This window comes from Anolis sagrei, chromosome 5 (genome assembly GCF_037176765.1).
Source record: "Anolis sagrei isolate rAnoSag1 chromosome 5, rAnoSag1.mat, whole genome shotgun sequence".
NCBI classification, from domain to species: domain Eukaryota; kingdom Metazoa; phylum Chordata; class Lepidosauria; order Squamata; family Dactyloidae; genus Anolis; species Anolis sagrei.
The window spans coordinates 39,106,907-39,119,741 of record NC_090025.1 but is presented as its reverse complement, the minus strand read 5'-3'; the positions used below and the strand labels follow the sequence as shown (position 1 = coordinate 39,119,741).

General features: G+C 35.0%; 1 protein-coding gene across 2 annotated transcripts in view; it reads right to left on the bottom strand.

The window, feature by feature from the left end:
* HSPA4L (heat shock protein family A (Hsp70) member 4 like) overlaps window positions 1-12,835 on the bottom strand; it is a 33,588-nt gene that overhangs the window by 2,838 nt on the left and 17,915 nt on the right. The window contains exons 5-19 of one of the 2 annotated variants that reach the window (XM_060778954.2): window positions 12,001-12,100; window positions 10,928-11,061; window positions 10,271-10,515; window positions 10,103-10,179; window positions 9,448-9,599; window positions 9,115-9,221; window positions 8,213-8,346; window positions 7,096-7,295; window positions 6,287-6,334; window positions 5,218-5,319; window positions 4,046-4,183; window positions 3,298-3,423; window positions 1,348-1,455; window positions 598-717; window positions 155-316 (exon numbers count right to left, since the gene is read on the bottom strand). In XM_060778954.2, the coding sequence (XP_060634937.2) occupies window positions 155-316; window positions 598-717; window positions 1,348-1,455; window positions 3,298-3,423; window positions 4,046-4,183; window positions 5,218-5,319; window positions 6,287-6,334; window positions 7,096-7,295; window positions 8,213-8,346; window positions 9,115-9,221; window positions 9,448-9,599; window positions 10,103-10,179; window positions 10,271-10,515; window positions 10,928-11,061; window positions 12,001-12,100 (1,953 nt within the window). The remainder of the gene's footprint in view (window positions 1-154; window positions 317-597; window positions 718-1,347; window positions 1,456-3,297; window positions 3,424-4,045; window positions 4,184-5,217; window positions 5,320-6,286; window positions 6,335-7,095; window positions 7,296-8,212; window positions 8,347-9,114; window positions 9,222-9,447; window positions 9,600-10,102; window positions 10,180-10,270; window positions 10,516-10,927; window positions 11,062-12,000; window positions 12,101-12,835) is intronic. The other variant, XM_060778955.2, reaches the window with a different exon arrangement.

Here is a 12,835-nt window from a genome sequence, read left to right as displayed (position 1 = left end):
CAATAAATTTGTAGTTAGTCGAATAACAAGAAAATTGTGGGATTAAAATGCCCTGCTGAATTCCTTTTATTAAATGCTCATTCCTCACGATTGCTCATAATAATTTTATTCCTCAGACATCTGTGCACATGAACATTTTCCCCCCATTATTTACCTTAGCTTTTGCTATTATTTCTGCCACTTTCACAACAGGATCTTGCATCAGACTCAGTCTGTTCTGTGCATTCATTTTTGAGTTTAACCAATTCATAGCCTCACTGGCATACTTTTCAACTTTTTCCATGTCAACAGGATCAATGTGGTCATATCTTTCATCCTAGAGAGAGAGAAAAATTGGGTTCAAAATTCATTAAGGTAACCTTAAACTACTGTTAAGGAAGCTCAATAATGTGACATCTGAATGTTTCACTACTGGCAGAGAAATTGGGAAAAACAGAACACAAGTTCAACCTGGGTTTCCAAATCACTTTGACAGCTGTTATTCCTTGTTATTTGGGTGCTGAGTAAGTCTTACTGAATGTATGGTTAGCTTGCTTCTGAACAAATAAGAATGTCACAGAAGAATGCAGTTAGAAACATGCAACATACTGATCCTACCTTATTTTTGTAACCTTCAACTGCTTTCATAAGCAACTGGAGTTTCTTTCCCAAATCATTTAATGCTTTTGGCCTTTCGTCATGTTCCATGTATCTATCTTGAACAGGACCACCCAATTTCTATAAATACATACAAAAGATTGTTGATAAGCTGCAGAATACTTAACAAAAAGTGGATAAAATGTGGGGGAAACACCATAGAGTAGAGTGAAACTGAGTAATACAAAGAAGAGACACAATGGCTTCAGTGAGGCTTATGTTGGTCAACCAATTTAAACTGCATTAATTTATGTGACTATACTTTTGTTTACGTCTGGACCCATTCCTCATATGCTCAAAATAAAGAAAGTTTATATAATTATTGGCATAGGAATGCAAGATACTTTTGGAAATTAAGGCTAGAAACTCTTCAAACAAAGATGGGGAAATGGATCAGCACCAAGAAGCCCCCATTCTCATTTGCACATCCATTTAGTCCAGAGGTGAGAACTGAAAAGTCTGTAAAAATCAAAAGCTGAGAATTGCAAATATTGAGGAATGACTGTACTTCTTGCCAGTAAAATAATCAATAACTTTGACTAAGCCAAGGAAGCTTTTTCAGCCTAAAAAAAGGCTGAAAACATTGGCTTATACTTGTGTATATATGGTATTTACTTTTGTCACAGGTACTTCATGTCATACAGGATTACTGAATGGCTGAGAAAAAGCAAGTAAATTCAAGAATTACAGTTCCATGATTACAGGTCTTACTTTCATTTCCTGAAGTTTTTCCACATATACATGTTTTGGTTGATCTTCTCCATCTTCATAAAGCCAGTTTTCAGTATCCTCCAACATTAAAGATATCTTTCTTGAATCCTAGGAAGAACAATACAAATACCAAAATAGTATATACATGCTAATTATCTCATGGTCTTGTTAAGGAAAGGGTGAGGAAATGGCATCTTTTCATATGTTGGACTACAAGTATGACACCCCTAAGCTAAGTGGGAAAGGGCACAGCTGTAGTTTAACTCATTCAGAGAGCCACAAACTTCTGAAACTTGTGCTAAGATATATTAACAGGTCATGGAAATTCATGGAAAGGTTTTTTTTTGTTATAGGTATTCCAAGGATACCATACTCTTGTTTCTAAAGGCAACCCTTCACACACATTTTCTGCATTTTTTCTGTTTGTATAATGCATTCATATTCTGAAAGGCAGAGTAAAGAATATAACTGACTAAAGTAAGTCTAATGGTCAATTAATCAAGATGTATAGGAAAGCTGTAATTCCACTTAAACACCTCTCAGAAATACCTTTCTAGTTCAGTTTAATCTATACTTATGTACTTCAGCACATTTAAAAACTTAACACTTAAATCTGTACTCATGGCAAAGGACACACACCAGTTAATTTCTTCTGCCAATGGATACTTGAGATTGTTATTTTAAAAACCCAATGATCTTAAAGTGCCAATGATTATCATGTTATAACACAGAGAAATACAAAAACATGAAATGTAAAAACCAAATACAAGGAAAGAAAAAAAATGTAAAGATGTCCTTCCATTCAAAAAAGGACTTATTTATTTCAAGTTATAGCATAGTCCTGTTTTTCAAAATAATGTCTTTAGAGTTGAGGTAACACAGAAAACAATTTATGTATTGCTGGGAAGGCATCCTCCCCCATTTTGAGGACTGCAGCTCAGAGGGAACAGGATGTCTAAAGGCAAACATCGCATTATTTATGTATTGCTGGGAAGGCATCCTCCCCCATTTTGAGGACTGCAGCTCAGAGGGAACAGGATGTCTAAAGGATGTCTAATGGCAAACATCGCATTATCCCTTCTAATCAAAGCAGCCTGAGAACTTGACCCCGAGAGTCCCACTAATCATGCCAAAGCCTTTCATTTGTATTAAATAAATAAATCAAATTATCTGCCTGTTAATCATTTAATCAATTAAAATGGTTTCATTTGAAGACAGCCTGAGATTTTATTCTCAGCCCATAGCGAAAAACCAATTCAGTTTCTAATAAAACAAATTGCACAATAGTAAGCATATTCTAATGAATGTATTCAATAAACAGAGCTCGGGAAATAGAAATACTTAGAAGTTATAATATGATCCTTCAGATCCCTGTATTTTGTTCTCATAGCCCTATGGTCTGTGTTCTGAGAAAATATAAGGTGTATTCTATCCACTGATACGGCTAATTTGCTGTAGGAGCCAGACTAATAACAGGTTAACATCATTCCAATTCCTTCAGCAATCTTTCATACATTTCTCTGTGATCAGGACCTATTACTATTCTTCTGCCCAACCCCATTCCTTTTGCAAGAATTTCCAATTCTGTCTTCCCTTGTAAGTGCACACCAAATCTGATCCAGAGGGCTGAGGATAATTCTAGAGAGTAGTCATGGGAGACAAGAAAATGCCCAATTCCAACAATGCTGGATATGGAAGGTATACCATGGAATACGATACTACGCTATTAAGACTTGCCATGACAATTGACAATGGCATTAATGTAAAGCTGTCAAAGATACCCAGAGCCGGCTTCCAGATTTAGTTAAATCTTACTGATCTGCATGATCTATGAACAAATAAATATGGAATGACCCAATGTGATATGTCCAATTTAGTAGTCTCTTTAGTATTAAATTCTATCACTAATAGAATAAATTTATCATGTTATAAAAACATGAAGGTTCTTACATCCTCAGTTACGAATTTTTCATAGACGCCACACAACTTGTCTCTTAGGTCATACACATATTCTTCAACAGCATTTTTGGCATCATTCTTCTCCTTTTCCAACTTGTCTTGCATTATCATCTTTCCCTGTAAGAATATAATATTCTTAAAATAAATGTAAATGTGACACGTTGATTTATTTTGCCATTTAAATATTACATTTCTTGCATGTAGAAAGAGGTTATTATTTTCAACTATGATTTCATAATCTCCCACAACAAAAATCACTAATATCTTTTTACCAGAAACACTGCTGTTATACACCCTGTACCTGGCAAACAAATATATTTTAAAATGTAACAATTGCCTGAAATTTATTTATTTAATGATGATTTACAGCAAGGATAGGCAGAAGGGATCTATTCGGTGATTTTCAATAGACTGACAAAGAATTCTTAATACTGATTGTTCAATAGCAAAACACACACTCATTTGCCATTCCCAGCCTAATTCATGTTGCTAAAATTAAGAAAAGAATGGGGATAGTGGGAGGACTGGGATGGAGCTTTGTGTATAAGAAATATTTCATTTTGGAACTCAAAAATTCCTGGCCTCAGTATCCTTTATTCCTTTTTATATTTCTTTTCATGTATCAATTGCTTGATCACAACGTTCTAAGAAAACACACAAATAATCCTCATCTCTCTTCTTTTTCTTAATTCTTTTAAATTAGAGTGAGAACAACTATAATGTCACAGTCATTCCTTACCTCATTTTCAATGAAGCAATTAATAAGGTCTTGTCCCACTTGTCTGTACAGGTTAACCTGAATAGGTAGATCAATACTCTTGACCTTTGCTTTAGCTTTAGTGGACTGATTTGCATCAAGCTTGTCTCCTGAAGCAGTCTGCACAATGACATAATAAAATTATCTCTCAGCATTCTGAAACACTTGAGCATGGTATCCAAAAATCTAATGATACAGAAATGATACCAACCAATATATTGGCACTATTGCCATTTCTGTAGGCCATGATGGAATTCTTTGTGATTTTGAACAGCCACAAGTCTGTTCATAATTCTTAAAAATTCAATTTATTTATTGATTTAAAATGGAAAAATAATTAAAGACAGTGCTATTTAATGCCTGACAATACAGGGTAATTTTTGTTCCTACAGAATACTTACAAGTCAAGTAAGAAGAATACTTTAAGAACCAACTGAAAAGAAAATTCAATCAGAAGGGCTTTAGATTAAAAGTCAAAAAATAGCCAGCCTGTTAGTATCTACAGGAACCATATGTGGTAAACTTAATCCCCCTTATCAAAACAACACTATGAAGATTACTGGTCCCTGCATATGTGTGTAATGAAACACACATATTCAAGGTATCAAAATTCATGCGTACAGACAACTAAGTTATGGAAGACTTCTCAGACTGTAGTGTCTTGTTTAAATAGCTCTCAGCAATATGGCAAGACAGTCAACCCTATCCTAAAATTGAAGTCTATGTCTTCAAAAACAGCCTTAAATAAGGATAGAACCCAACTGGCGATTGCCAATCAGAGGACCTTTTCATCAGCCGCCTCAAAACTGTGGAATGACCTGCTGGAAAACCTCCGATAGCTAAATGAGCTGTCAGAATTTAAGACACAACTTAAAACCTATTTCTTTTGGCAGACCTACCTAGTCAATTTTAACTATGAATTTTAAATCACATTCTATGTTTATTGTGTTTTAACTTTTGTCTCATATATTTTAATATGTATTATATGTTTTAATGTATCCTTCATGGGTGTATTCTAATATGTGACTTTACAGATGTAGTTAACTATGTTGTGTCACACCTCGAGCTGAAAGGAAAAGCAGGTAATAAATAAATAAATAAATATCATCATTATCATCATCATCAGCCTGTCTTTACTTGTATTGCATACTGACCTTTCCTTCGGCCACTATATGATCAGCATCCTCTTCTGCTTGATTGTGCTGGTCAGTTTGGTTCTTGTGATTACCATCATCCTGATCAACTTGCATTTTAGCCTATAAAAAGACATTTTTTAATTTTACACTAGACTTTACATACATATAGGTGTCTTTTTCTAATTAACAACATGAAGCTTTTTATCAACAACACATAAAAAACATCTCTTCCCTTAACTAAGTCCATTAGTCTAGATTTCTCAAGCCTTAATTCCTTTAAAATGTTTAAGGATATTATAGACAACTGGCTGTACTCTGGAAATACATCAAAATACTAAACAAAAGAACTGCAGTATGGAAGCAACCAAACACGAATGAAGGCAAACACTATGCCCGATACTTGTTACAATATATGAAATGTAATTATATATTTTATAAGCAAAATGCTAATTTCCAGCTACCTCTACCCTTACCTGATCTCCTTAACACAATATTGCAGAGCCCTTTAAAATGCAATCCAGAGAAACACAGTGAAACTAAGGAAGGTCTTTTCTATCATAATGATGTAGAGTGACAATGTAAGAAGCTCAACCACTGCAATAAGTAAGTGAACAGGTAGTATGCAAATGCTGGGGAAACAGCATGGCCGGAAGTGGGCCAACAAGTATATGATGTAATACATAAAGATTCATATAGTGATGCAGAATCAGAAAAGCTTAGGGACATTGTACTATTCTCTCAATGTAAGTAATCTCAGTGCTTCTGTGGAAACTGCGAAGTATTTTTGAATGGTTTTGATTCTGTTTATGTACCTAAATGATCTGACACTATTCTTAATTTAACATCTAGCCATAATCCCAACAGCTAGTCTTAATTTGGTAGAAATGTACAAGGTCAAGTTATTTTGCAGCATATTCAGATTTGAAGAACACATTATTAAAACACACAAAGACAAACAATAGTCTACTTTTGAAATACACAGCTATTTCACAAGTTCAAAGACTTTCCTTTTCTACTCAGAAAAGGAACATTAAGGCAGAATATTAACTTTTTTTTAAAGCTACTAAATGCTATATGTTTAACAAACCTCATCCTCAGAGTCGAGGGGTTCATCCTCAATTATGAAAGGTAATTGCTGACAAGCATCATAGTAAAAACAGAATATAATTAGTAGCTTTTCCACAGGAAACATGTCTTAGACATTAAAAATGGTTGCCTTTGCACTGCACTGATTATCCTTCTATATTCTTTATCCAAGACAGTTGTTCACATTGCTTTTATATTAGAAAGAGGCTGAATGAATAAGTAATTTTTCACACTGCATATTTCAAATCTAGACAGACCAGATTTTAATATTTTGCTTTTGATATTTCTTAAATTCATGAAAGTTTAAGAAGGCTAAAGGAGGCAACCTAAAAATCTGCAAATTAAAATCTATTTGTGGAAACAACTGTAACAAAAACCAAACAACAATGTTTGGCTTCGGGATTGTTTTGTTCCAAATTAAGCTGTTCCTGCTTCTTAAAATCATTTTCTTCAGTAAGATCAAATTAATAAACAAAGATTTCAAATGCTAAAGATATTTATGCATGTAAACTATAATTTTATGAACAAATATACATAAGAAAAAAGACAATGAAGAGAATGCAAAACAAAAGAAATACAAGTCAATGAAGAGAAAGTTGAAGGGAAGAATGATACAAAAGAATATGTTTCTGAAATATCAGTACGTCTAGAGTGCAGTATATCAAGATTGAAATTCAGTAACTTTACTTTCATTGAAAAAAAACTTTTACAGATTTCACTCAATTTTATAACATTACTCTTGCATGGTTATTAAGAGATGTTGCCCATTTCAACCTCTATTATCAGGAGTGACTTTACGGTTTAGCTTACCAGTTCATCTTTGCTTTGAGTCTTACAGGACAATTCTGTGTCCATAGGTACTTCACCGGGATCATGGTCTGTACTTTGTTTCTCTATTACAGACGCATTAGCCACACTGAAAATCCCATGGATATTAACACGAACTTTAACCTTCACTTTTGAATTGTCACCATCATGTTGGGGCCCAACATTCTGAATAACAAAATGACCTGAAGAATATAAAACAAATAGCTAGCATTTGTTTCTTGTGTCAAACATACTAATGTCTTTCTTTAATTTGTTCATTTAGTTACCAAGTTACTGGTCAAATACAGATCTAAAAACATGTAGGTGTTAACAACTGGCAATCTCTAGTTTGTACTTCTAGGTCATGAAGAGCCCAATGCTGTTTTTGGAGACACCGACACCACACAGGCAATTCTTTTTCTGGAAATTCACATTAAAAATAGGTTGGAGAGCTTCCCATGCACTGCTATCCAAACTTGTCCACCCATTTCAAATTAAATCCTGTGTCTGGTACCTTAATTCTGCTGGCCAAAGGCACTATTGTAATTTCCCTTCTTCTCACTCCCAACCAACATGCTCCACTTTTATGGAAATAAAGTTACACTTAAGAAGGACAACATGTTATGGCAAGGATAGTAGATTTGCCAAGAATGATTCTGTACAATCAACAATGACATTTAACATATTTGTTGAAAAAATACTGCCCTGAGTCCCCCGGGGAGATAGCACAGATTACAAATAAAGTTGTTGTTGTTGTTACAAATACTGCTACATGTCATTTTTGACAAATCTGTTAAGTATTATTTTAATACATATTTTAAGAAATATATAACACCATTTGTGGAAATACGTCTATCTAGTAACGTAATTTGAAATTATCTTGTGGTTGAGGTGCTGTGAGTTGCAGTCCAACAGTATTTGGAGAGCCACGTGATGTCTATCTCTTCTCAAGAAAGTTCCAGAACTTAATTCCATGCATTTATATCTCCATAGTAGATTACTTATAACACACACACACACATCAGTTTCAATTTTTGTGATTTCCTAATTTTCTTACACAAATATATTTGTTTGAGATATTTAGAATACACCATGTTCAAATAGTAAATAAACATTTTACCTATTCTTGTATCAGGGTATGGGATATCATGTGGATGTGTATAAAATGCTTCCAATTCAAAAGGCTCTTTCTTGTGGAAAGTAATAACTTTTGAGAATGGTGCAGCATGGTTTTTGCTGAATACTTCACATTCGCTGTCGAAGAAGAAAATGTTAACAGTTAAAATCCAGTAAGATTGCAAGTAAATCACAAGTAATGAATAGCCACAATATGAGAAATACATGAAATTACCCAGTCCTATCAATGGAACTATTGTCCTATTTCAGATCTGAAACATACAGGCCAAATTATGATTACTGAGTACCTTTCCACTACAAATGTATACACACTGTGAAACACCAGTTAAGATCTAGAAAACAGGATACTTTTTATTTTTCTATTAACTCAAACTTTTGGAAGTTGTAATTCAACTGTAACCTCTGCCTAGTTACTCTGTGTCTCTCAGCCAATAAAAGCATGGTGGTGTCCATGCTCTGATTGGCTGAGAATGGACACAACCAATGACTACAATTCCCAAATGTTATGGTTAAAACTTAAAAAAATATCAGTAGATTGGTGAGTTGTTTTAAAATTTGGCAGGCTACATTTGGGGTCTACAACTGAGGTAGGTTTCATGAAGATAGGCCTTTAAAGTTTCCCATTGTAGCCAATGGGCTGAATCTCTGCTAAATGAAACAGAGAACCCCCCCCCCCCCTTTCAGGTAACCTTCTGGTAAACAAAATGAGGGGTCAGACAAAAACGGATCTGAAAATTGCATGCCTTTTGGCCCGAATGCACATGCCTATTAGAGAGCCAAGGTATCACAACTGATATCACAAATGATATCACAATTCACTGATATGTAGATTTACCAACTGTATATTTGGTGCTCTTACGTGCCTTTTTATCTCAGAATTCTTACCCTGTTCCTTCTTCATAAGAAGACTGCCACCTCAGAGTAATTGAATAAGGAACAACATCTGTGATGGAAAACTCACGGACTTTAAATGCAGGAGAAAGAATTGCACACTACAAAAGAGAAAAAGTATCAGCCAGTCATACAACTGAGACAATTATTTTAATTTTATCAAGCATTATTCAACTACATTTTAATCACACACATTACATTGATAAAGCTTTAATAATTATGTGATGCACTAAAACTCATAAAAGAAACTGGTGAGCCACTCAAATTACAAATCTCAGAAATATTGGGTAAATTACTAACCAACATAATGACACTAGGTAAACTCACCTGTAAAGCACAGCCCCTTGCAACAGCTTCATCTGCATTTAGTGTGGTACTTATATCTTTAAAGAAGAATTTACATATCTGTTCTTTAACTGCTGGGATTCGAGTTGCTCCACCAACTATTTCTATGCTATATACATCTTCACGCTGTAGTTCTAGGAAACACGAGTGTTAGTTTCCATTGATGAAAAAAAACCAGTGTAAACATATCTGGAGAAAACTGCCAATATGTCTTTTTTAGGACTTCCTCTACTTTCTACATGACTGTAGCAAATATGTTTCTATAATATATTTACATTTAGTCCTGAACTAAGACTGAAAGCGATGTTAACCCTGAGCATTACAATTCTGGTGCATCAAGCACTTTCCCCTTTATTCTGAAAGGACTACCAGCAAAACTTTTTCTATTTCTCGAATGTGCTATGATTTTTTCTTTTGCATACAGATGCTTTTGTTCTGGCTATGGAAGTACATGTTTAGTGGATGAGTATATGTGATTGGCTGAGATATGATTTTGGTTGGATTTGAATGGTTTGTCACATTTAACAACTCTTAATGCAATAGTTTCTACCTAAACTGACCAAACAAAAATCAAACATAAAATATAACAACATGTAAGTAATATAGAAACAAAAAAGCTGATGTAGCCTTTACTTACTAGCTTGCTCCATCACTGCTCGTAAAGGAGGCTCTACTCTGTTGAGAAGAGATACACACATCTGTTCAAACTGAGCCCTGTTTGAGAAGGAAAGATCATTAAGGGTTGCGTAAAGCAGAAAGAACGAGCTATCATCTTAGTTAAACATTTTAGAACTGAACTCAATACCTGTTCATCTTACTGGAGACATCAACATCATTCATGAAACATTCTATATTCATGGGAAGATCAGAGGCATTGGCACTCATAAGTTTCTTCAGCTTTTCACACTCCTGATATAAGCGAAGCAGTGCTCGAGGATTGTCTTTCACATTCAGTTTATACTTAGTCCTGAACTCGTCACAGAAATAATCCACTAAAACCTCATCAAAGTTTCTACCACCCAGAAATGGGTCAAATGTAGTAGCCAGGACCTGTAAAGTTAAAGATATGACATGACAATTCAGTTGATCAGGTTGTGAGAAAATTTCTTGTGTTTGCAACATGTGGGCAACATGTTTTAGATGTAGTCTCTACAGCCCCCTTTCAAATTTACGAAGGAATACACATTCTCAATAATTGTGACAATTCTATATATGGGCAGTCCCCAAGTGAGGAGAAATCTTCTGAACAGGGGCACAGACAGCAAAACAAACACCACAGAGTAGTTAACCCTTCCCTATACTATCCAAAGCATGTGTGTGTGTGTGTGGAGTTACATTTCAAAAATGTACCTGTTCCGAGTTAACACAAATTCAGCTTAAGAACAAACCTACAGAACCTATCTTGTTTGTAACTTGGGGACTGCCTGTAAACCCTAAATTACATGCTGCTCCAAAAATTTACCTTCAATTTTCCTTTGTTAAAAGCACAAACAGAGATTTGGTATGCAGAGTGTCCCATGTCTACAAAAACCACATTTCTTGGTCTTTCCTCCAGGCTTGGCAGATCCTGCTTATAAATTCCATAGGCGAGTGCAACTGTAAGAACGTAAAGAACATACATTGGGAAATATAAGTCATTTTTAAAACAATTAAAGCTTCCAGAACCTAATAGAAATGATAAAGCACATATAATCTTCCACTTGTTTTAAACATTTTCCATTATACACTTATGTGGGAGCAATATTTATTTATTTATTTAAAGCATTTTTATTCTGCCCTTCTCATTCTGAAGGGATCTGAGGGTGGAGCACAACATTCAATGCCGCGACCTAAATAGACACTACACATACATCAACATTAAAATCATTTATCTCAACATTAAAATCCACTGTTTAAAACTGTCTCAATCATCCTTATCAAATCCATTTGGCATGGTAGGATTTTCTATTGCTGCCTTATTGCACTGTCCCAAAGGCTTGGTCCCACAGCCAAGTTTTTGTCATCCTTCTGAAGGACAGGAGGGGGCTGATCTAATCTCGCCAGGAAGGGAGTTCCATAGCCAAAGGGCAATCACTGAGAAGTCCTCAATAATCACGCCTGTGACAGTGGTGGGACGGAAAGGAGGGCCTCCCCAAAGGATCTTAATCTTAGTGATGGTTCATGGAGGGAGATGCGTTTTGGCAGGTAAAGATGACTTTTTTTGAGTAAGCATAGGTAAGATTTTTCTATGAGTCCGCATTATAAACAGAAAATTCTGGGGGGAAATCCCTCAAATGCTATTTATTTGTGAGTAAATTACCCAAGTATAAGATTGCTCTATGAGAGTATACATTATATACAGGAAAATTATGCCCGGGGGGGGGGGGGGGCACATGACGGAGACTCCTCTAATGTAGTTTATTTGTAAGTTCCTGTAGAAGCATGACACTCTGTGTAATTCAAATAGTATTCTAGATATACACTTGCTCTCCTGGGTAAATGATATTTTAAATAAAGATTATTTCAACATAATAATTGTTAAAACCATTAGCATACCTGCTGTAGTTTCATTCATTAGCCTCAGGCAGTTTAAACCTGCTACTTGTGCAGCTGCCATTACTGACCTTCTCTCAGCATCAGTAAAAAAACCTGGTATCTGTTGAAAAAACATTTTAATAAAATTTAACAAACTGGAAAAATTGTATCCATTTTATTGGGAAAAAACATCATTGTAAAGCAAATACTCAGATTACGTAGATTTAAACACATAAACACATACTGGTTTCTTCAATATAATTGTCCAATAATTAGATATACTAAAATATGAAAACCATCAACTTCAAATCTGCTGCTAAATCCAACATCATGCTGGCACTGCACTGTGAAAATCTTCCTTCTCCCAAAAGCCCCCAATTTCAGCCCTAAAAACAATGCTGTGGAGGTTTAGTGCACTGGGGAAGAGAAATTATCTTAATCCACCTGATGGAAGAAATTAGGCACCACTATTTGGCTGATGCTAATTTATAAAGAACTATCTATATGTGTAATGTTCTATAAAATACAAGAGCTTTACAATGGAAATGAGATAAATAGAGCAAAACTGTGTCTTTATTTCAGTTGCATGTGGTTCAGTTCAGCGTAAGGGATGGAGCTCAAAGGCTTACAAAAGGATGGGCTGTAAGGAGGAATGCGAAGGATCACGAGGAGTTAAGGAAAGTAGTTTGAAAAAGAAAGAACAGAATTCAAGGCTGTTCTATATCATAAATGACAGGAGGCGCAATCCATACACTCATGGCCTACCCTTGGTATTCAGGGAATAATGAAAGAATGCATGAATTGCTTCGCTGTGAACAGATATGTATGCTGATGTTTTTATGTTAATCCACTTTGA